Source organism: Pinus tabuliformis, chromosome 2_1 (genome assembly GCF_031772625.1).
Source record: "Pinus tabuliformis cultivar Carrire ecotype Pingquan chromosome 2_1, CPIR1, whole genome shotgun sequence".
NCBI lineage: Eukaryota > Viridiplantae > Streptophyta > Pinopsida > Pinales > Pinaceae > Pinus > Pinus tabuliformis.
The window spans coordinates 699,264,867-699,291,108 of NC_142299.1; the positions used below are offsets into that span (position 1 = coordinate 699,264,867).

The following is a 26,242-nucleotide window of genomic DNA, read 5'->3' on the forward strand; positions in this document are numbered from 1 at the left end:
AGCCCTCTCCAGAATGACGGAGCAGAGGCCAAGGATGATCATGCAGATCCCTTAGCCACTTATCCTCTGACCGCGGCTAACGGGAAGGAAGGGCTTGCACCGACTGGCTGTTCGCCTCTGTTACCCATGAGGCAAATCCAGGAAGCGCGAATCAATCAATGCATATGCCTGCCCTCTCCACAGATCTGCAGGGGAAGGGGGCGTTCGGAACCCTCTTCATCATTCCAGATACAAATCAAGATCTTGACAGGCAAAACTATGTTACTATGGGTAAGCCAGACAGATCTAGTGCAGCATCGCAAGCAGACACTGAACATCAAACTGGGGATCCCCTCTGCAGCACAGCGGCTTCTCCACGAAGATAAACAACTTGAGGATCTGTTCCCTATTTCTTTTTACGGCATTAAGAAAGATGCATCTATTATTTTAACCTTTCGTTTGAAAGGAGGAGCTGCTGGAGAGCCATCCACAGCTAAATCATTTTCATATAAAGATGCAGTCCATGCCAAGAAGCCTGACAAGACAGCTCCACCAGTTCAGGCTTTACCCAAGCCTTTTTTGGTGGACAAAGTGGAGGAGGTTCCCTCTGTTGAGATCTCCTACTCTAACATGGCAGACGACTCCCAAAAATTTGCAGAAAGGGCCATCATATGCAGATTTAATGGGCTCTGGCCACGCTCAAAAGATCTTTTGGACTGGATCTATGACAACTGGACACACAGTTGCAAGATCTTCTTCTGTGCAAAGGGATATTTCATAGTGCTGTTCGACAATCTCGAGCACTACGAAAAGGCCTTAGAGGAAGGCCCTTGGTTCATGGGTTCGGCAGGCCTCTTCCTAACTCCATGGTTCCCAGACTTTGACCCAGCTTCTGCAGTTATCACAAAAGCCCCTGTATGGATCAGGCTTCCAAATCTCCCTATATATCTGTGGAACACAAAGGTATACAGGCAGATAGGCAACGCTTTGGGCTGCTTTCTAATGGGAGATTACCAGAGGGAAATCCAAGGCCTCTACACATACGCCAGAATCTGTGTAGAGCTAGATCTAAGCAAGGGTCTGCCAGAGCAAATAAATCTCAAGATCAAGGACACTGTTTGGACCCAGTTTTTAGATTATGAAAATACTGCCTTCCGATGCCGCCATTGTCACCTAACAGGGCATCTACAGACCTCCTGCCCATCGCTGACAGCAAGAGCGAAAAAAGGAATCTCCGCAAAATCCAAACCTAAGCGTTGGGCTCCCTGTACTCCGCAGCCAGCTCGAAGCTCCAGCTCCCCAAGTTCAGAGGTCGGGGAAAGCGATTCAGAACCGGACCAGGCGCCTCAGCCAATGGATTCACCCATGAACACCATGGGGCACACCCATGACTCAGCTATAGCCCAGAAACGCGTCCATGAGACCTCCTCGGAATCAGAAAAGGAATTCCCGATGAAAGAGAATTCCAGTCTTCAAGTTGTCTTAGCTCATTCCCCTCAGGGTGGCTGGACAAAAGTCAACAAAAAGAAAGGGAAAAAACAATGTGTTGTAGGTTCTGCCCCTATGGGGGATTTAGGCAGTCTGTGATTTCTAGTCATCTGATGTAACTATGAGTTTGAATCTTTCTTCCGGAACCGAGGTTGATGGATCCATCATTTCCGGTCTGCCGGTTTTTTGCTTATCCTGATTGTACTATATTACACTTAATAGAATTAGTCTTTAACGAGAAAAAAAAAAAAGAATTAGAAGCCATGCCATGTATCATTGGGAAGGTCTCAAAATAAGCTTTCCAACCATATATCCTATGCTTCCATTTGAACTAGGTAATTGGAGTAAAAATGCCTTCAAATATAAGGTATCCAAATGGGGTCTGCTTGTACTTTGGTTGGGTTATCTTGACAAAATATTTCATATCTTCTCATTTCTATGGAATTAGAGGGAGGTGTCATGTACTGTTGGAAAATTCTCAAAACATGCTATTTGACTATGTAATTTCCTCTTTCATTTGGACAGCCTTTGACATCAATAACAACCATTTTCAATATTGGCAACTTATGGAGGTTTCATTGTAAGCTTGGAATATTTAAATGAAAAGCTTATTTTAAGGGGTAATTATTTGTGTATCAAGTTTATGCTTTCACCATTCATATTCCAACTAAATGTGTGATTATTGCATTTTCAGAAATATAAATTTCTCTAGTTCAGATTTAGTTTATTTAATTAAGAGAAACATAGGACAGTGGTCACCTAGGGCTTGAAAATTTATAATAATCACATTTTGCATGGTTCTTAGTTTATGATGTGTTGGTCTTAGGTTGTTGCTTGTCACATCTATATCTCCCTCCTCCCCCTTGTGCCTTATGTGTTGCTCCAAACTCATACTTTTTGCTATTGCACAAAAGCTCAAGTAGCTTAGAGGTGGGTTGAATCTTTGTATGGTCATTTCACCCTTTCCCCAATTTCTTAGGAAATCTACTCTTTTGAGGGACAACCATCGTTGGAATACCGGTTTTATGAAACCCTTACACATGATTTATATCAGTTTCTTTTGAACTATGGATATTATGGAAATTATTTTTCGCACACAGATTGCTAGTTTAAATATTTCTTAGGCTAACAAGATCATGGTAGTGACCAATCTGTTATATAATGTCAAGCAAAGGCAATGTCCAAGGAATTAGATCAAATAACATTTTTTGGCAGGCTTGGGGGAGCACTCCATGCTCCATCAACCATGTCCCACCAAAATGTTAAATTTTGATGTTCTACGCTGAAACAATTACTTATTCCAAAAACTTCTTTCTGCTGCAATATTAGTTAAGCAATTGTAGATAGAACATAAACCAAATGCACAATATAAGACAGCCAAAAACAAAATGAGACACAGAAAATTTATGTCCAATGACCAGGGCAAAACCCACAAGGGGAAAACCCAATCAGATTCTTCTTTTATTAGATGTCAATTGTTCAGCAGAGATACAGAGTACAACGAGAGATCAAGAGAATGAGTAAGTTCACCCAAATCTGAACAAGTTGTAGCATGAAGATCACTGGTAGCAGCAGCAGATGCAAACACTGAATCAACCTTCCCTTCAACTGAATTAACACTGAAGCACTGAATCAACCTTGGCTCACCAAGTTCTGCTCTTACACTCCAAGTCTCTCTCTCTCACAATCTTCTTCAAGTCTCTTGAACTCTCTCTCTCTCAAGTTCGAATTCTTTTTCACAATGCATAAGTAGTAGTAGTCAAGTGAGAAGGCATGAGACACATATAGGAGGAGCAACGAATTCTTGACATAAAGGAGGAGCAATGCGCATGCCTTGAGGAAGAGTAACATATGCCATTAAGGAAAGAAACGCATGCCTTAGTAACTTACGCCATTAAGGAGAGGTACGCATGCCTTAGTAACTTACGCCATTAAGGAGAGGTACGCATGCCTCAGTAACTTATGCCATTAAGAAAGGTAAGCATGCCTTAGTTAAGTAGAGTGTAACATACGCATTAAAGAGAGCACAAGAGGAATTTTTATGACATGCCTTTAATGAGTGTAAGAGGAATATGTCATGTCTTTAATGAGTGCGTAAGAGAGAGTGTAACGTATCATTAAGAGAGAGAGAGAGAGAGAGAGAGTTACGTAGTGCCATGTGAGTCATCAAGGAGAGAGGTGTGAAGTGATTGAGGTGATGAAGGTAAGGTGACTTGTAATTTCTTTTAATAATAATATCATAGTATCATAAAGGATAATAATATTAATGTTAATAATATTGATGATTAAGTCGAGATTGAACTATTAGGATTGATTAATGATAAGTTAGGTAATTTTCGTTCAACTATACTTGATTACCAATTGGTGCAAGGTGACTTACTATTTTTGGAAAGTCAAACTTGAAATGCTAGACATGACTTTCTATTTTTAGAAAGTCACTCCAAAATTGTTAGAAATGAGATTTTATTTAAGAAAATTCTTCCTGAGCTGCCAATTTTCAACACAAAAGGTTTGTCTGGGAAATCAATCAAGCAGCAACAAGATGCTTTCCAACAATATAGAAATCAAATGAATAGTGAACACCACCATAGGAGACAACACAATGGACCAACATAGAGGTGAATTGATAGGCCCTCGCCCCGATACAAAGATAAAGTTGAAAGTTTCCAACCATCTAACTCATGACTTCTGAGAACAAATGTCAACTATTCAAAGGCAACCTGGGTTGGACCATATATGTGCCCACCTGCCAACTGATGAGCCACCACAAAATAGATGGGATTCTGTACCTGGCACAATAATGACCTTCCGCCTCCTCTCGGTTTAGTGGCCTTAGGGTCAAAGATTCTGTGGGAAGACTTTGCCTTGTATGTAATGTTGATGGCACTCTGGGAGTTTTAACTTTTGGTATCCACCATGAATGGGGGTAAAACTATTCTAACAACCTTTTGAACTTTGTGGTACTTAGCCAATTCAGATATTAATAATATTCTGGTCTAGGTTCCTATGGTGGTCGGTGTTTTTGTAATTTTGAAGGTCAGCTTGTTCTTGGCAGTGTTCCCTTAGCCACCCCTTTTATGTAATATGCTTTGCACAATATTGTTTACATAAAAATAAACTGAAGTATAGTTCAACCAAAAAAGGTTGTGAACAGCCAATCAATAGCAAACCATGTACACGTTTTCTCATAGACATATTATATAGTTGTTCTATTGAATTTTATCTGGTATAGATGGAGTTTTAACGTATTTCCTGTTCTAAATGAAGCTGACCAAGGCTAGACTAATGTACCAGTTACATTTTTATACACAATTTTCTCTATTAGGGTTCTGTAATGCAATGTTTAGATATTTCTACCTACTTGTTTGCCAACTCAAGAAAATCAGATTCATATATTCATTATTTAAGGCAGAGAACAGATATACAAACTGCATGATTTGGTTTCTGTCTATACTACATTCTGGACATTCTAGCAAAACTCCATGCCTTATATTGCCACTACAAATCATAAACAGTTAAGGAGTATTTACTGTTACCGGTTTCAGATTTTCACTCCTCTATAGTAGATTTTTTATAATCAAAGTTAAGTTCTTTGCTGATTTAAAGCCAGAGCAATCAGAATACATTTTATCCAAACTAAGATATGTAAGCATAGCAAGTGTCCTTTCACAACCCATGACCAATAGAGAAGGAGACTCACATGTTACTATCGTTGGCAACAAGTGTGTTCATATGCCCTGCAACATCAGTAAAATAGGGAGTTCCATGCTGAAGAGATGTTGAAACATTGATTTTTTTATGACGTTTGCTGCAATGTAAAGGAGTCAAAGTAATTAAATCACACTGCTAAATCTTGTTTCACAAGGTAAACCAATCAGTTGTAAAGAAACATGAAAGTCCTCATTATACTTCTGAAACTGTAACAGACTAAATTTACCAAGCCTTAATTGGTTTCATCGTTCTTGTAGTAACTGGAGAAGAGGAGGCTTTTCTGGCAGCTGCCTGTACAGCATCAAACTCATTGCTATCCATCCCAGCTCTCAACTCAGCTAGTTTTCCCTGTCAAAAAGAATGAAAAGAGTTAACCAAGATTCTAGTCCGGATTGATGTGCTAAAGCCACAATTCCACAGAGTTGCACACTAGGTGCAGTCTACTTGCAACACTACAAGAATTGACTAGGGAAAATACTCAACGAGGCAGAAGACCCAAGGGTTTGACTCGGAGAGGAAGAAAAAATTGGCAAGTACGAAAACATGACAAAATGTTGCAATTATTGATGTAATCCATACATGTGGCCACGGCCCATTCATATGTATTATTGTGGACTTGTAATTATGGCCAAGGCCATATTCTTTACTCTTTTATCGTATTACAAGATATCATTAAAGCCAACCTAGTAAAAATTGATATGTAGGCTCAATAACCCTCTTGGTGTGTGTACCCTCGTTTTGTGGGCCCATGACCTCCTCTTGAAGGAATACCTCACCTGAGTGTTGATTTTTGGTAGCATCGGATGTGCTGTAGCCATGAAAATTGGTGGAGAGGCTAAAGCACATGAGATTTCCAAGACCCAAAAATCGTTTGGGAAAATTCCACCTGGATGGAGAGATATTAAAATAATTAATATTTTTAATGAGACCCTAAGTCTAAACTTAAGAAAATTAAAATATAAATGTGTATTAATATAATATGGGTGAGAAAGTTCTAAATAATGAGGATCAAGCCAAATCTAATCTTAGCTTTTGATTAGGACTTAATCTCGGCCGTTGAATCGTCAACAAGAAAAGTATAAGAGGAGGCTTGAGGGTCCATTGGAGACACACCAAGTTTATCAAGAATTTGATTTTCTGGGGCAGGGTTTGCTGAGAAATCGAGTTAGTGATCTGTTGCAACGAGGAGCAGTTCGGCAGAAGGCCGAGAATACATATCAGAGAGGCAGAGAAAGTGCCAGAGAGACAGCACAAAGCCTTCGAAGGCTAACGCAGAGGTAACCAGGACTGACGCCGAGGCTGAGTGGGCCAACGCAGAAGACGCAAAGGGCTGAGAGGCTGACGCAAAAGGCCAAGACGCTGACGCAAAGGTAGCAAAGGCTGCACAGAGGCTAGCAGAGCTGACGCTGGGCTGAAGAGGCAACACTAAGGAATTTTCGTGGGGCAGACTAGGAGCTGACAGGCAATTGCAGAGCCATAGAGGGTGACACAGTCCCTGGAGGGTGATGCAGTTCCAGAGAGAAGCTTGGAGCAACGTTCGCTGTCCAAATAAGGAACTGTCAAAGTTGTTGTGGGATCAGTTATCCGATTGCTAATCAGCCAGAATATCTGTCTCCATGGAGAAGTACTTCTGCCAAGGAAAATCTCTAAAGGGTGAGCCATTTCTGGCACCCTAGTTGTATTCAGAAACTGCATAATAATAAAACCCTCATATCTGTTGCACCGGTTTTCCCACATTGGGTTTTTCCAAGGATGATTGTCCAAAAATATCAATGTCCCTTGTGTGATTGTCTCAGTTATTTCAGTTGTTGATTTGTATATGTGTGAATGTTGCATTTATGTTTATTTTGGTATTTATGTTAATAAATAACTTCTTAATGGAATAAACAAGTAGGAGATAATAAACCAGATAATGCAGTAGGGATTTCTAATGTGTCAAACTTAGAAATTTCCACATGGTATCAGAGCATTGTAGATCATAGGAGAACTGAAGATGCCAACTGGAGAAATCTAAAGAATTTTAAGCAGAAGCAGTTGTCCCGAGAGACAGCGTTGTTCCAAAGCAGAAGCAGTTGTCCCGAGAGACAGCGTTGTTCCAAAGCAGAAGCAGCAAGAGAGGAAGTGACGCAGAGCCTGCGTCATCATTTCAAGCCAAGAGGAGGGTCAGCGCAGAGGCAGAGGGGCAGATCAGACCTACGCAATACCCAATCATCTTTCTCAGCGAGGAAGGATCGACGTTGTGGCCATGAGGAGCAGATTCAGCCTTTATCGGGATTGCGCAAAGTCTGAAAGGTTCAGTTTCTTCGATTGTCATGGCTTGGGGAACTATGGGCAGATTTTGATTTGAGGAGCTGGTGGGACGTTGTTTCTGTCAAAGCATAACAGTGTCTAAGGAGGCGGGACCAAGGTAGAGGGAGTCACTACCTCAACGGATTTCTAGCCAAGGAATCCAAATCCGAGTTGTAGTTGCAAGGAGGATTGGAGAGGAGCGGTTCGACAGTTGGCCAGAGGATTTCCAGAAGGGAAATTAGGACTCAGAGGGAGTCCAGAAGAGGAGTTGAAATGGCAGTGAACGGACTAAGGGATCAGGACAGGTTGGACGGGGCTTCCAACTTTGTCATCTGGAAGGCCAGGATCCTGGCAATCCTGGATCGACATCGCATCAAGGACTATGCCTTGAAAACTGTGGCTATCCCAGTTGACCCAGCTGAGAACAAGAAGTATGAGGATGCAATGGCGAGGGCGAAGTGCATGATCCTAGACGAGGTCAAAGATCATGTCATACCACATATTGCTGAAAAGAACACAGTAAAGGAGATGTGGGACACCCTGACCACCTTATACCAGGGCTCTTCTGTACAGCGGAAGATGCTATTGGAGAATCAGTTGTGGTCATATCAGATGCAAAAGGGAGAGCAGATAGATCCATTCTTTCTCAGGTTGCAGGAGATTCGCGACCAAATTACTTCCGTGCGGTCTACACCGAATCCAGAATTTATGGTCAGGACTACCCTGAATGCAATCTCCGAGGAGTGGGAGACATTTGTCCAAAGTATTTTGAGCAGGGCTACTCTTCCCGGTTGGGAGGAGATGTGAGTAGCTCTTCGCCAGGAGGAGATCAGGAGGATGACCAAGGCGGGGAGTAGTGACAAGGGAGGTCGAATAAAGAAAGAGGAGGAGGATGCGCCTCTAGCATCTGCAGGACAGCAAGGGAAGAGGAAGAAGAAGGACATCTCCAAGGTTAAGTGCTTCCATTGTGGGGAGTTGGGGCATTATGCATCCCAATGTCCCAGGAAGAAAAACAAGGGAGAGGCTTTTGATTCAAAGGCAGCTCCAGCTAAGGTGGAGAAAGAGGTCGAGACTAATGACGATTGTGCCATGAGTGCTCATGTGCCTCTGAAGAAGAGGTGGGGAGATATCGAGTTGTAGTCAAGAGGACTACATACTAGGGGCAAGATCCTTGAGATGCCCAAACTCCTCTTCTTTACTGCCTTAAGCTTCAGCAAATTATGATCCTGACACCTTTGCAGAAGCTTCAGGCCATCTAGATTAGGACACAGCTATGAATGAAGAATATCGTTCACAATTGGCCAAACTATACATGGGACCTTGTTCCTCTTCCAAAGGGACGAAAACTTGTTAGATGCAAATGGGTTTACAGAACCAAGTTTGGACCAGATGGAAAAGTTGATAAACATAAAGCTCGTCTTGTTGCTAAGGGTTTTTCACAAGTTGAAGGCATTGACTATACTAAAACCTTCTCCCCTGTTGCCAAAATGAACTCTATCTGCCTTGTTCTTTCCCTTGCTGCCTCTTTCAAATGGGAAGTCCAACAGATAGATGTTAAATCCGCTTTCTTGCATGGGGGCTTGCATGAAGAAATCTATATGGAACAACCTCCCGGCTTTATACAAACAGACTCCAACCTTGTATGTCGGCTTAAGAAATCCCTTTATGGTCTCAAGCAAGCCCCTCAAGCTTGGTATGCCAAAATGGATAGCTTTCTTTTAGATACTGGATTTTCTAGGTGTCATTCTGACAATACTGTCTACACCAAGAAAGTGGGTAAGTCTCTTATCATTCTTGTTCTTTATGTTGATGATCTTATCCTTACTAGTAGTGATCCCAACCTTATAAACCATGTGAAGTCCAGCCTTAAAAAGAAGTTTGAAATGACAGACTTAGGACACTTGCATTATTTTCTTGGTCTTCAAGTCTTGCAATCCAAAGAAGGTATTTCCCTTTCCCAGTCCAAGTATGCTTGTGATCTTCTACACCACTTTCACATGGAAGGCTGTAAGCCAGCCCCTTCTCCCTTTCAGTCTGAAGCCAAACTTTCAATCACTTGTACTTCCCCTGAAGTTGATGTTACCTTATACCGTCAGCTTGTTGGAAAAAATTTGTATCTAACCCATACTCGTCCTGACCTTTCCTTTGTTGTTGGCCTTGTTGCTCGGTTTATGCAAAACCCACATGAAAGTCATTGGAAAGCAGCTAAAAGAATACTTTGTTATGTTCAAGGTATAGTTCAGTTTGGGATTCATTACAGTGCAGAAGCATCTCCTCTATTGGTTGGTTTCACTGATTTTGATTGGGCTGGTGACCCTGATGATCAGAAGTCTACTGCGGGTTATGCCTTCACTCTTGGTTCTGGACCTATTACATGGGCTTGCAAGAAACAAAGTGCCATTTCTCTTTCTTCAGCAGAAGTAGAGTATCATGGCATCGTTGAAGCTAGTAAGGAAGCCCTGTGGCTTCATCAGATCCTATCAGAGTTTGGTTTTCAGTAGCAGCACCCGACCACACTTTGGTGTGATAATCAAAGTGTCATTCAACTATGCAAAGATCCAGTCCAACATCAATGCAGCAAACACATTGAACTACACATGCACTTCATCAGAAAGCTCATTCATGACCATGTTCTACCAATGATCAAGTTGCAGACATCTTTACAAAGGCTCTCACAGAGGCAAAGTTTACTAAACTCCGATTTATGGTTGTAGTTCAGGAAGTTGTCACTAAGGGGGGATAGGCTCTAATGACTCCTTCCTTCTCCTATTGTGTCATCTTTGCACATCCTTCAATCCTATCCCAAGTTGTTCTTAAGGGGGGATGTTAGGATATTCTGACACATAGGAAATAATTAAGTATAACTTGGTCTAGTGTATAGTTAGGTAAAGTGTGTTTCTTTAGTATGTACTTTTTGTAACTTACAATCTAATGGTCACAATATGTTCTAGACATGAAGTGATCCGACGGTTCATTCTCTCCTCGGTATTACTGACACTTAATTTGTGGCTTAACACTCGATTGGTCCATGATCTCTATTTAAAGAGCATGGAGGGTCATTTGTTAAGTGACTATTCATGAGAAAAGCTTATGTAAATTTTCTTTCTTTTGCATTAATAAATTGCCTGAAGTGGCCGCATTGGCTCAGGCCGTCCACTGTTTCCCTCTTTGAGGGTTTTAACCACGCCAAGAACACTGGTGTACTGATCTGTGATCTATTTGTAAACGGTGTCCTTTGGTGTTCTATCTAAGGAACGTACCCTATAAATTCCTACAAATCTACTAGTGGAAGAGTTTGACTGGGTTTTCCCCTACATATGGATTTTGCCCTCGCTGAGTACCTACATTTGGTGTTCATTGTGTATGATCTTCATGTTCGTGGCATTTATTTGATGATGAGAACACTAATATAATCAATAAAACATAAAAATAATATCACAAGTAAATGTCAAGAAAGAGAAATCAAGAATGAATGTTGCCCTCATGGACTTCTCAACATGGTATCAGAGTTAAGGACAAGAGGACAAGGTAGCAAGAAGATCACTTATGAGTTAAAGAAAAAAGTTTCAAGCCTACCTTTGAAAACCGAATCATCTAGAACTAATATGGCACATTTCTGGGCATGATCATATTTTTACTATTAGGTCGTAGACCTAGGTAATTAGGCTGTTGACCGAAACTTGAAGACACCCTTTTTGAGAAGCTGAAAATCTAATCTACAAAATCTAGATCAAACTGAATTCTCTATGAAAGAGATCGAACCTTTGTGTACAAATTAAGGTCTGAAATAAAAGGTCTGAAGTCCTAATACTAAAGTTTGAAGTCATTCAAAGTTCTGGGCAAATAGTCTATCAAGCTAGCAAAGAAAAGAAGTCAAGACAGATCTATGTAGAAGCTTCATAAGTCTATTTGACAAGATTTTTTATAATACTACAATCACTGTAATAAGGAGCCGAGCATCGTTTTGAAAACCTAATTAGCTAGTCAAGGCCATGTTCCTTAAAAGAAAAAGGTGAAGTTCAGTAAGAATCAAAATTTACCTCATGTCACAAAAGTTTTGTGGTGACCAAATCATACTTTGAAAAAAGTCTACTTAAGGTCAATCTGTTTAGAGGCATTATAAGCCTATTAAATCCAAATTCACTTCAATCTTTGAGGAAGACACAATCCCTAAAGAAAAGAGCGAATACTTGTGCATATATATAAAAAGCAAGTCTTTTGTACTAAAATCTGGGCATATACATATAAAGACCGAGATCTATCAGTATCACTGAAGTCAGTTTTTAAGTAGAACGAGTATACATCGATTTATGATAAAGTCTGTAGCAACCTTTCTATATCACAAGATCAAGTCCGCTTTCTTCTGGCACAAAGATAGTGAAGAAAGAATAAAGTTTATAGTCAATCATTGTAAGGAAGATATCGTTAAGCAAGTTTAGTATCTCAGTCTTAAAGAAGGAAGCAGTTTATATCAGTATAAGTAGAAGTAGCATCTAGTATTTTGGTACCAAATTGATGTCCTCATCCAACTCAGGTAAGCATTTATATTACTATTTATGCTTTTGTCATCTAATATTTTCTTTTCAGTTTGCAAGGAGAGCAATAAGCTCAATGGAACATCAATCATTCAATCATGAAAGACAAAGGTATGTTACCTTAAGGTATGTGTAGTATGTTAAAGTCTAATGACTGAAAGGTTTAGGGTTTGTAAGTTCTCAGTGTATCTAGGGATTGTAAAACCCTAGATAGTTCAAAAGAAAACCCTCCCTTTACTTATAAAACCCTATCTCATAATGTCTAGGGTTTACGGCAATCCTTGGCAGGAATGAAATTGAATGATGTCTAAACTTTGAATTTACTCTCTCTTAAAAATAATGGAAACACTAGACAATCATCTATTAAAATTGGCAACTAGGGCCAAATTCCACCTTAGGACAACTCATATGATGGAGATGATTATTGCATTGGATTCCCCTTTTCGAGAGGTCCAATTTTGATATAAAGATCATCTCATTCTGACAAGCAAAAGTGAAATTTTAAATTTATTCTCTCTCATGCAAAAATTGTCAAGGTCGGCCTCAGTCAAATGTAGGCTCAAGAAGCCCAATGGATGTGTCTCCTCAACCTGAACGAATTGTATAAATAGGAGTGACCTCTCTCCTCATTTGGACATCACTCATCACATCATTTCATCTCTCTCTCTTTCTCTCTCTCTTTCTCTTGATTGGTTTGTACAGCTTGAGCAACCTCTCTCTCTTCTTCGCACGTGTGGCAGGAGGCCGAAAATTTCTGGGCAAGGACAGTCGAAATTTCAGAGAATCAAACCTACATTGACCAGTGTTGAACAAGCTTGATTTAACCAAGTTTGACTTCGGTTTTCAAGGCAAAATTCTGATTTTTCTATGCCGAGTTGTTGGGCACAAAAACCGAGGTGTTTTGGGCAAGTTGACCAAAGTTGACTTCAGCGTTGATTTCAGATTTGACCACATAAATTACAACAGTGTTTCTCTCTCCTTTGACTAGGTTTGACAAAACTGTTTTGGGATGACTTTGACTCTCTTTGAAGGACGAATTGGACTACTATTGACCGAGCTTCTTGGAGGACGTTTTGGTATTGATTTGACCAGCGTTGACTTTCTAGTTAGGGCTACAGCTTACTGCCACTGACTTCTGATTTAGACAGGGTTGTTTTGACAATGTATTGGGCAAGTGAATTTGATCGATGTACTCTTTCTCTCTCTACTGAACTATTGAATAATAATAAGAAGATTTGATCAAAGGGTTTTCCCCACATTGGGGTTTTTCCCTGGCATCCTCCAAATCTTGTGTCCTCTTGTCTTGGCTTGTCTTCTGCACATCTTTTTATGTTCTATGATCTATCTGCATTTACTATCAATGTGATTAAGTTAATGTGATTGCTACTAGATATAATTGGAAATTTCCATTGGGTTGCTAAAGGAACATTGAAGTAAATTGTGTTAAAGCATAGAACATACCATTGTTATCTAAAATTAACATGGTATCAGAGCTCAGGTGAAGACAAAGCCCAAGCAAGAGTGAGGAAAAGCAATCACTAAAAGAAGTTGTTGGACAAGAACTTGGAACTAGTCCCAATGACAACTACATCTTACTTCAAATCCAAGGACAAGCTTAAGGACAAATCCGACTATCATGCATGGAAGATGTCTCTAGATTTGACTTTGGAAGAAAATGATGCCATGGACTATGTCAAAGGAAGAGTAGTGGAGCCTCCTTCAAATGCATCCGCAACTGCACAAACAAAGTACAAGAAAGGTGAGGTTAAAGCTAAGAAAATTATTGTTGATTCTATTCACAAGCCTTTGGTTGCCTATATTTCTAATTTGGAAACATCTAAGGAGATGTATGACAAGCTGGTTGGGATGTTCAAAGTAAATAATGCAAATCAAGTTCTCTTTCTCAAGAACAAGTTGAAAGACATCAAGATGGATAGAGGAGAATCCATTCAATCCTACTTCATGAGGATTACCAAAATCAAGAATGATCTCCTATATGTTGGAGAAGTCATTGGTGACAGGGAGCTCACTCTTATTGCACTTGGAGCCTTACAAGAGTATGGGATCTGTTTAACACTAACATCCTCAACAATGACAAGATTCCAGGATTTGATGAATTATTTGCTAGATGCACTCAAGAAGAAATAAGGATGATGGAAAGAGACAAGCCCTCAAATGGAAACAATCCTACCGCCTTCTCCACTCATTCTAAGAGGAAGAACAATGTTGGTCCAAGAAGACAAGGTCAAGGGTTCAAGTCAGGATTCAAAGAAGGAAGAAAAGGAAGGTGCTTCAATTGTAACAGGTTTGGCCACTTTGCTAGAGTGTTCGCATAAGAAGGATACTTCAAGAGATGATGACAATAATAACAACTTCAAAGGCAATGGCAATCAAAGGAACAACGGGCTCAACAAAAAAGGAAAGAGGAATGCTCCCACTGCTCAAAATGGAAATGGTCGTCCTCTCGAGAAGTCGAGAAACTCCAGGTATGAAGAAGTTGATGTTGTAAAGCAAAAAGAATTTTATCTTATTTCTGCCCTCACCACCGACTCTCCTCCAGATGCATTGGATCATTGGTTGATTGATAGTGGTGCCTCAAGGCACTTCACTGGGTAAAAAGAGGCTCTCTCAAACTTGATTAGAAAGAAGACAAATATGGAAATTATACTTGGAGATAATGCCACTTATCCCATGAAAGGAATTGGGATTGTTACTCTTCATTTAAATCAAGGTCAAACCCTTCATTTACAAGAAGTGTTGTATGTACTTGATATGAAAAAGAACCTGGTCTCTATTTTTACGATAGAAGATTAAGGTTTCAAGGTGACATTCATTGATGGGAAGGTTCGTGTTTGGCAAAGGAACCCGTGAGATGCATTCACTCTTGGGTTCAGGGTTGAAGACCTTTATTAGGTTGGAGGAAGTCCGTTGGGAGCAATGACTTGCAATACTTCTCTTCAATTTGAATTATGGCACCGAAGATTGGCTCACCTTCATTACAAAGCCTTACCTGATGTAAGAAAGATGGTCACGGGTATGACCGAATTCAACTTAGATCATGAAGATGTGTGTCAAGGTTGTGCAGCTGGAAAACATACAAGGGGACCATTCCCCTCAAGTCAAAGTCAAACTACCAATATTCTTCAATTGGTCCATTCTGATCTATCAGGTATGTTGCTTGTAACATCCTTGGATGGGTATTTGTACTATGCAATTTTTGTGGATGACTTCTCTCGCAAAACATGGATCTATTTCTTAAAGAAGGACGAAGTGTTCAAATGGTTCCACTATTTCAAAGCCTTGGTCGAGAATCAAACAGGGAAGAAGATCAAAATATTGAGGACTGATAATGGGACTGAATATGAATCAAATGAATTCATTGACTATTGTAAAGAAGTTGGGATTAAGAGGGAGACCACTACTACATATACTCCTAAACAAAATGGAGTTACTGAAAGGAAGAATCGAACTATCATAGAAGCCACCTGTGCCATGCTTCATGACCAAGGTCTACCGAAATTCTTATAAAGAGAAGTTGCCAACACTGTTGTGTATGTTCAAAATAGATGCCCACATCAAGCATTGAACTTCAAGACACTCGAAGAAGTTTTCGCCGGTAAGAAACCTAATGTTTCTCATTTTAGAATTTTTGACTGTCCCGTATGTTTACATGTGCCGAAAGAGAAAAGAAACAAACTAGATGCATCTGGGAAGAAAGGAACATTTGTGGGCTACAGTGAAACTTCGAAGGCATATAGAATCTATGTGTCTGGTCAAAGAGAAGTGGAAATAAGTCATGATGTCACTTTCGATGAAGATTTTGCCCTTAGGAAAGTCCGAGATCTTCCTATCCCTAGGAAGGACAATGATGATGATGATGCAGGAAAGCAGGATGAATCTCCGACAGATGATCTGATGCCCGATGTTGAAGGTTCGATGGATCACATTGATCCACCTCCTTGTGAGCCCTCTACTTCAAGAAAAAGATCATTGTGGCTCAAAGATACTCTTGAAGACGCTAAGAAACATATTGCACCAAAGAGGGCATTTCATGAAAGCAAGAAGTTAAACAAGTACCAAGGGTACTTAGCTGCCATGAGTACAATGGTACAATTTGAGCCATGTACATTCGAAAAAGTCATGAAACGTTAAGTTTGGAAGGATGCGATGAACGAGGAATATGAGTTGATCATGAAGAATGATGTCTGGGATGTGGTTCCTAGACCCAAGGACAAGTCAGTGGTCACTTCAAAATGGCTCTACAAGATCAAACATGGAGTTGATGGAAGTGCCGAAAAGTTGAAGGCCAAATTCGTTACCCGAGGCTTCTCTCAAAAGGAAGGAGTAGACTACAATGAGATATTTGCACAAGTATGGAACCTACACCAAATGGATGTTATATCTACCCTCTTGCATGGCTCGCTTAAAGAGGAAGTCTATGTAGAACAACCCGAGGGGTTCGAAGTTCAAGATCGTAAGACACATGTATGCAAGTTGAAGAAAGCCCTCTATGGGTTAAAGCAAGCCCCCAAGGATTGGTATGAGAGGATTGATAGCTATCTTATGAAGTTGGGATTTACCAGAAGCGATGTTGACCCGAACCTATACTTCAAGGTTGAAAAAGACAGGCCTCTCATTCTGGTCCTTTATGTGGATAATCTCTTTCTGACGGGTGATGACCCTCTCATTCATTAATGCAAGAGGGTGTTGGCTTCCAAATTTGAGATGAAGGACCTAGGATTGATGCACTACTTCCTAGGACTGGAGGTTTCGCAAAATCCAGGTGAGATTTTCCTTTCTCAAGGAAAATACATTGTGGTTTTGCTTGAGAGATGTGGGATGGTGGATTGCAAGTTCGTATCTACTCCCATGGAACTCAGATTCAAGAAGCTATGTGGAAGTGTTGATGGGCCCGGATTAGCGAGCCCTTCCGAGTATCGTCAACTTGCGGGGGCCCTAATGTTCTTGGTGAACTCTCATCCTGACATATGCTTCGTTGTGAACACGTTGAGTCAATTTATGGCCAAGCCCCGTTACCTTCATTGGATTGTTGCTAAGAATCTCTTGAGATATCTCTGGGGCACAACCCACTATGGACTGAGATACACTGTCGGGAACTTGAGGCTTCATGGATATTCAGATGTTGATTGGGCTCGCAGTGTGGTGGATCATAAGAACACGTCTAGGCGTTGCTTCTCTTTAGGGTCTGCTTCAATATCTTGGATGAGCACGAAGTAGAAATCAGTTGCTTTAAGCATCGACAAGGCCGAATACATCGCTGCGAATATGGCCTGTTGTGAAGTTGTTTGGTTGAAGAAGCTCTTCAGTGAACTATTTGAGCACGTGCTAGATACCACCGTGATCTTCTGCAACAACCAAAGTGGGATTCACCTATCAGAGAATCCCGTGTTCCACGACCGCTCCAAGCACATTGATATCAGGTACCACTTTATTCGGGATATGGTACAACGAGGAGCAATAAGGCTCCAACACATCAAGATGGATGAGCAAGTCGCAGACATTCCCATGAAGCCTTTGGGGAAGGTTAAATTCTTAACCTTCTGAGAGAGACTTGGAGTCGTGGAAAGACCCTCCTATGAGAGTCTCATATGAGTTGGACATTGAGCTTTGGGAGCTCCTGGGGGCTTATGGCAATTTTTAGAGCTATGAGCGACCATAAGGTGAGTGGTTCACCTTCCCTTGTGATACCCCATGATGGTTGACATGTGTGTAGGGTGAGTGGTTCACCTTCCCCTACGATTGCGGACACATGTATGTAGGGTGATTGTTCACCTTCCCCTACGATTGTCATATGCATAGGATGAGTGGTTCACCTTCTCCTATGGCATATGAGTAGGATGAGTGGTTCACCTTCTCCTATCGATGCCCCAGCACACATCCTACCCACAAAGTCCGGGACTCATGGGAAGTACCTCTCATTAGGCCGATGAGTTGGGAAAAGTGGTTAGGGACAATAGCACTACCGATGGACGCATCGTGTAATATCGTACTCCCTATGACTAGGATGCATGGTGTTCAACAACTTGATTTGGGATCAAGAACTGACTTTTTCCAGCGGAGAGTGGTAAGGTCTTGTGACTCACTCTCAATCACTTCTTCATTATTACTTCATGGTTCAATAGAGTAGAGCAATGATGGCAGAGATGGTACATGATGATAGGATGGTATGATGATGACAGATGGACTGGCAGGTGGAATTCTCCCTAGTTGAGAGGGAGTGTTAAAATTGGCAACTAGGGCCAAATTCCACCTTATGACAGCTCATATGATGGAGATGATTATTGCATTGGATTCCTCTTTTCGAGAGGTCCAATTTTGATATAAAGATCATCTCATTCTGACAAGCAAAAGTGGAATTTTGAATTTATTCTCTCTCATGCAAAAATTGTCAAGGTCAACCTCAGCGAAATGTAGGCTCAGGAAGCCCAATGGATGTGTATCCTCACCCTCAACGAATTGCATAAATAGGAGTGACCTCTCTCCTCATTTGGACATCACTCATCACATCATTTGATCTCTCTTTCTTCTCTTGATTGGTTCGAACTTCGTACAGCTTGGGCAACGTCTCTCTCTTCTTCGCACATGTGGCAGGAAGCCAAAATTTCAGGACAAGGACAGGCCGAAATTTCAGAGAATCAAACCTGCATTGACCAGCATTAACCAAGCCTGATTTGACCAAGTTTGACTTTAGTTTTCAGGGCAGAATTTCGATTTTTCTAGGCCGAGTTGCTAGGCACAAAAACCAAGGTGTTTTGGACAAGTTGACCAAAGTTGACTTCAGATTTGACCGCATAAATTATAGTAGTGTTTCTCTCTCCTTTGACTAGGTTTGACCGAACTGTTTTGGGCTGACTTTGACTCTCTTTGAAGGCCGAATTGGACTACTATTGACCGAGTTGCTTGGAGGACGTTTTGGTGTTGATTTGACCAACATTAACTTTCTAGTTAGGGTTGCAGTTCACTGTTGTTGACTGCTGATTTTGACAGGGTTGTTTTGACTATGTATTGGGCAAGTGAATTTGATCTATGTACTCTCTCTCTCTGCTAAACTATTGAATAATAATAAGAAGATTTGATCAAAGGGTTTTCCCCACATTGGGGTTTTTCCCTGCCATCCGCCAAATCTTGTGTCCTCTTGTCTTGGCTTGTCTTTTGCACATGTTTTCATCTTTTATCTGCATTTACTGTCAATGTGATTAAGTTAACGCAATTGCTACTCGATATAATTGGAAATTGTCATTGAGTTATTAAAGGTACATTGAAGTAAATTGTGCTAAAGCATAGAACATACCATTGTTATCTTAAATTAACATCATCACACTATTGTATTTGTATATTTTGGTTTTTGTGTTTGTTAATAAATATTGCAGGTATATATTTTGGTGACTTGGTAAATCAATTTGGATCCTTGGGCACAAGTTGACTCATAAGGAAAATGATCCATGAAGATGCTATCATAATTCGAAGGGAGTCCTTCAATAAGGTAACCCTACGAGGTTTGTAAAAGGAAGAATATCAAGGTATATATAAAGTTTCGTAGCTAAAATTCTTCATTAAAAGGGTACAACCTTTTTTAAATTTGCCTTGATTTACTATCTTTCTTATGTTTAGGGTTTTGAATCATAAAGATTCTTGTTAGAGTGATTAATCACTAGATTAAATCTACCCTTATCATACTATCTCTTACCATTTGTTCATTTTGGTGAAACCCTAACCTTTAGGGTTCACTGTAAAACCCTATCCTTTTGGTGCTTAGGGTATGTTGACAATAATGATGAAACCCTAGTCTACTTAGGGTTTTTTGCTAAAGTCTAGAACCCATAATGAAATCCTACTCTCTTGATCTTTAGGGTTTGTTGATATTATGAAACCCTAGCCTTTTAGGGTTTGTTGTTGATGACTATGAAACCTTAGATTTTTAGGGTTTGATGAATTAGGGTTTATGACAAAACCCTTGCGATAGTCAATCCTAAAAATGAAACCCTAGGTGTATGAGCTTCCACATAATTGAAACCTTAGTCTGGTAAAAATTGTTGGAGTTTGATGTGTGTCTAGGGTTTATGATAAAAACCCTAGTAATAGATTGATGTAAGGAAATAATAATGAAACCCTAGATACGAAATGTTAGGATACTAACTTTGTTATTGATATCTATGATTTAATTTTATCGCACAAACCCTAGTAGAGTTTGACATGAAATTCTAAGAGCATAATATTGAAACCCCTGATGTAAAATGTTATGATTGGATTGCTAACTTGATTTAGTTGTTGATATCTAAGGCTTTAAGTCTCGATGATGGAATCTAAGGTTTTTGACAAAACCCTAGCAAAGTTGTTGAAGTCTAGATTATGAAAAGATGTAACTCTTGTTGATTGTAAACCTAACTAGGTTTAGGATGTCTAAAGTTTGATTGTTTTGATGCTTCCATTACAATGATATGTTAACCCTATTTTGATAAAGTTAACTTCATACTCTTGTATATTTGTACTTGTTGAAAGATTTGCAGGTACATGATCTTCAAGATGTTGAAGATGTTCATGACTTGATAAAATTGATGAGCATGATGGAAAGAGGGAGCTATAAGAATAATGATGATGTTCCTGAAGGAATGAAGCTTTGAAAGGTTCAAGTTATTCAGATGATATGATACAAATAAAAGACATTGTGTGGCTTGAAGAAGGAGGTTTTTGATATTGGATATAAAGAAAAGGTATATCTCCCTAAGTTAAGAGGGAGGGCATATTATGATGGCTATCGTGCATATCTTGAAAAAAGGAGGAGATCAAAGAAATGAACAAAAGCACTACAGATGGATGTTCTTGATTCGTGAAGTTGCAAATAAAGACTTGGTTGTGTTGAGGATGAGTTTGGTGCCACTAAAGAAGTTAAAGAAGAAAGCTTCCAACAAGATATGATTGGATAATATGATGATGATTTAAGCAGAGGACCCCGAAGGTTTGTGCTATATATATATAGGCACCAAACTCATCCTCAACACAACCAAGTCTTTATTTGCAACTTCACGAATCAAGAACATCTATCTATAGTGCTTTTGTTAATTTCTTTCTTGAAAGTTTATTATTAATTGGAGTTGTGATTGTGCAAGATCTCTCCATATGAAGGTTGAACATTTTGAAGCATGCTTGGATTGGTGGATATATTTGATTTAGCTGATAGGAAAGATGTTGGGGTGACAAGATGCTTGGGAGGACATTTGGTCAGGCTGTGATGATGTCTAGAATCTAGATCCCAAAGTAGGGAGGGTATCGTTGGTCTTTTGGAGCTTTGACCTTGGATACGATACCTAGATCCCTAGGTTGGTATTAGAGTTGAAACCTGATGGTACCAATAATGGCTAAAGCTTGGAACACACCTTAGTCCCACCAAGTTAGATACATTGGTCAAGTATCTAATATGTAGCACTGCGTGTGATGTGACTCTTCATAGAACATATCATTTTGAGATCATCCTTGTACCTATGTATATATGTAATTATGAATGCCTCCCTAGTTAAGAGGGAGTGTTGAAAAATGTAACTAGTGTTGATCTTCATAATTGTATTTGTCTAAAGAAAGAAAAAGGAATTTTTATTGTAAAATAAATTGACTTATTAAAGCACGGGTTTCATGCTTGGGTCATTAGCCAATAGGTCAAAGCCTCCATTGAAGGCTTCTAGGCTTGTAACTTGAGTCAAAGTCAAAATATATTAGACCCTTCTTGGGAAGAAAAAATTATTTTTATGTGTCTTTTACTCCTCCATCAAGTCAGCCTCCACACCCTTCAAGTCAGCCTCCAACAGCTGTCAAGTTGGCCTCTTTGAAGGGTCATGTCCTCTCACAAGAAGAGTATATATATACCTGTGCTATTCAACCTATTGAGGAAGCTATCATCGATTTGCAATTTGAATCAAGAAGGAAGTGCGGAGGTATCCAAATAGAAGTCTTTTTGTCATCACTATGAAGGTATTACCTTAGCAAAGGAAGGAGAGATTCTTGGAGTCGGAATTCTGTTTCAAACGCAAAAGAAATCATCAAACTGCAGGACCAAAGCTTCAGAAGTATGGATCAGACCAGCACTCTTGTTGACTCATTTTGGAGAAACAAACCTTTGTTGACTTGTGAAGAAAAGGAAGGAGAGATGCTTGACTAGGTTACATGGAGGCTGACTTGGTGGATGGAAAATGTCTATGGTCCTGGTTGTCTCAATCTGATTTGAATCTACTAGTGGAAGAGTTTGACTGGGTTTCCCCTACATAGGGGTTTTGCCCTGGCAGAGTGCCTACATCTGGTGTTCATTGTGTATGATCTTCATGTTTGTGGCATTTATTTGATGATGAGAACACTAATATAATCAGCAAAAGATAAATATAATATCACAAGTAAATGTCAAGTAAGAGAAATCCAGAATGAATGCTGCCCTAATGGATTTCTCAACAAAGTCAATCCGCTGCTCCATTCGTCTTAAACATAGATCACATGCCTCGCAATTAAATGATCTGCTAAGTATGAAACATTATGGTATCAGTTGCTAGTATGTCTTGATATTGATAATCATTTCACCCTTTTTTCCTTGAACTGCCTTATTGGCAAAAAATCCGCTTAAATGTTGATGCCCCATACCACATGGTAAAATTCGACAACAAGGATAGAGCGCAAGACACTTCAAATTCTATTGAAGATTGAGCCTAATTTTGAATCAAGAGGAGCAGTGCCCACTTGAAGGTGTCCGATGATGTTCTGCAAGTCCCCCACAATAATTAATATTTGAATACTTAAGAGTGCTAGCTACATTTGCTCCTCGTATAAAATTTGTTTGAAGCCCAACCCAGTTTCAAGTTCATGAAATGACATCAAGTTTAATGCTCAACCCAAAATGTTTTATGTTGCTGTCATTAACATGAGTATTTTTCAAACTTCGAAACACATTTGCTTCTCTACTCTTTCACTTTTGTTGAGAATAACACAAGCATTCATACAAATTTTTGACACGATATTTTTGGTCCAATGACCCTAGAAAAACCCCAAACAGAAAACTAGTGAGAGAGAGAGATTTTGATTTCTTAATAGAGAATTTATACAGCAATAAATGACAGCAAACACAGTCAACTTCTCTCCCTGAATTCAAGCTCAGAACTGCTTGAGAAATGTGTTGTAGTTGCTTCTTGAAGTTTGTGCCTCAAATCGCCTAGAATTTCATGCCCGACTCACAGAAAAAATCATGTCTCTGCTGTATTGTCTATCAGCAATTAATTAACTGTCTGTTCCCCTCAAAATTTGTGCCACCTAACCCAAACTTTGTGCATAGATAGTCCTGAAATCTGCCTCGATTTCAGTGCTCTAACACCCTTGATTTTCTTGCCCTAACAGTGCAATAAATGCATATTACCAACCTCGAAATCTTCACTCAGACTGTCGATTTTCGTGCCCTAACAACAACTCTAACAGCCCTCGATTTCAGCATTATTGTTATTTGAAAATCGTGTTGCTCTGAGAGCAATTAATGTGACCCCTCTGACAGCAATTAATGCAGCCTAGCTACCTCGAAATCATGCCCAGGCCCTCAAATTTCGCTGCCCCCTTTCTCGAATTACGTGCCCTGATCTCAACCTTGGAATTCATGCCCCTTGCTATATTTCTCCCTTCTTCTGCTGCACTTCTCCCTTGGCTCTCTATCTCTTCTCCAAATCTCATGAAGAATGGTGTGCCTCTTCACTCTCCCTTTCTCCTTATATTTCTCATTAATGACTAAAACCTCTAACCCGAAATCTCAATGGCTGAGATTTAATCTATCCATCTCAAGATCAATGGTCATGACTTAATCTCACATTGGGCGCACTTAAATCACTTAAGTGACCCAACTTTATAAAGTCACACTCACTTTATAAAAAGTCACTTTTTAGTCATTAATTAAAAAGGTACACTTCTCGCCCACGGAGAGTAGAATAGACAAATGATAAGGTGCTCTATTAAGGCACTCCGTAGTGAAAAGGTCACCGGTTTGAAACCCCGTGGGCAAAAATCCAGCCATGCTAAGGGCTGGTTTGGCCCAAGTTGGGTGCAATCCCCGGGGGATTTTTACGGCTTAGATGCCTCCAGGTCACAGCGACTCAAGTCACAGGTTAGTCGTGCTAGTAATCTCAGGAGTCACATTACCTAACAAACAAACAAAAAAACTTCTCAACTTCATAAAAACACTTTATAAAGTGTCTAGGGAGTGAAATGTGCTTGGTCACTTCTACATGCTAGGCACCACCAATGCAGAAATGCCTCCAAGCTACCAAAAAAATTAACACTCCCTCTTAGTGAGGGAGGTAATTCTGGCACCTCCACCACCTAGATCCATCTCATCATCTGTAGTTGCTCCCTCTAAACCTGTAGCTTTTCCTCCTACCTGCCCTAAAACCTAAGTTGAGAACCTGCCAAAACCAACCATGCTCCAAGGTGTCTTATCACACTCCTGAGCTTTTATCAATGCCATGTCATACAAACTGAGTCTCCTGACAATACCGGAAGAATCACTCTTTTTAGCCACCTATCCCCTCTCGGTCGCTAACACTGATTTTGAATCCAAGATCCTCTTAGATCCACCCACAGGCTATCCCAACAACCCGTATGACTGCTCGTATCTGATGCCAGGCACTATTGTTGCATCTAAGGTCCCTCCCTCTAAACATAGAAGCACTTGTCCATCCTGGAACAAAACTCTATATCCATCATCCTCCAAGATTGATACTGAGAGCAAGTGTACCATTAGCCTAGGAATAAATAATCCGTGCCACCTCCAAAGACCCTCATGACTCTAGTTGGAATCTAACACATCCAATCCCCCTCCACTACATGTGTGGTGCTAGTGCCACAAATCACATGGCAGTCTGAACCCGTCTCTGTAATATTATGGAAAATTGACCTTATCCCCACCATGTGACTGGATGCTCTACTATCCACTAGCCATAACCCACTGTCCTCATACACAGCAGTACTACAACCCGAAATACAGACGATAAGAGAAAACTCTTTCTCAAATTCCTCAACAAAGTCATCAGTCTCAAATGAAGTTGTTATTGCTACTTGTGCCTCTTTCTTCTTCTTCTTGTATGGACACTAGCTCGCATAATGACCAGCCTTGTGAGATGCAAAGCATTACACTTTGCTCATGTCCTTCACAGAAGCAAGTTCCCCACATCCTTTTTCCTTACCTTTTCCCTTTGTCGCAAGAGCAACATTCTTCTCTTCTTCCCCACCACTCTTGGCATTTCGCCTTATCTCCTCTTGACGGAAATCATCCCACATTCTTCCCCAATCTGGAAATTTCTCACGAGCTACTATCCCACCAATGAAAGCATCCCAACTCATGGTAAAACCACTCATGGTTGATCTAACCAACTCCTCATCAGAGACGGTTTCACCCACAGCTACCAACTCATCTTTCACTTGAGTGACCTTGGTGAGGTATAAGGAAACAATGTCAGTTTTGGTCATTTTGGTTTGCCTTAGTTTATCCTGCAACACCATCTTTCTATTCTCATTAGTGCTTTGGAAAAGTTTAATTAAGGCTGCCCACTTCTCAAAGGCATAAGTCTTCCCCAAAACATGAAGAATAATGTGGTCTTTGATAACATCTAGAAGGAGCCTCTTGGCCTTAACATTCCTCTTGTTAAAATCATCCAACAGTATAGAATTAGTGGGATGGACTACTGCATTCTCAACAACATCCCACAATTCAAACTCTCGAAGACCCTGTTGACCTCTACTGGTCAACTACCCATGCAGTACATCCCCCTTTTTTTTGGCAAAAAGGGGCAGCACCTGATCAGCATGTCCGTGCCATCCTGCCATCATCAGCAACTTGATCTTTTTGATTGTAAACCCAGTCTGCATGTATTGATTGTAAATAATCTTAGCAGACATGAGTCGTGTATGTAATTTGCCTAGGTGGACCTAACTTTCTGATGATAATCTACGTCCCGGAAGGTTTTTCGTCTCACCGATCCACGGATCGGTAGAGTTTTCCTTCAAACCTGACCCCAAAGCCGGGATTGATTTTGTCATTGGAATTTTAGGAGAATCCTAGTGTGTTGATCTGCTAGATTATAGTTGTGTCGCAGAACTGGGTGATTTGTGAGGGTCTATGTTAAAGGGGTTTTCTCCCTTAAGATGTAAATTGTAAAAGTCATGATGTAATGTGTCCTGAGGGTTGAAAAATGTTTTAAATCCCCTCA

General features: G+C 40.2%; 1 protein-coding gene across 1 annotated transcript in view; it reads right to left on the reverse strand.

The window, feature by feature from the left end:
- Positions 1-26,242, reverse strand: part of LOC149202515 (uncharacterized) — an 81,919-nt gene that overhangs the window by 28,363 nt on the left and 27,314 nt on the right. Inside the window, exons 4-5 of the mRNA XM_089400001.1 lie at positions 5,405-5,526; positions 5,168-5,275 (exon numbers count right to left, since the gene is read on the reverse strand). Coding sequence (XP_089256127.1) covers positions 5,168-5,275; positions 5,405-5,526 — 230 coding nt within the window. The remainder of the gene's footprint in view (positions 1-5,167; positions 5,276-5,404; positions 5,527-26,242) is intronic.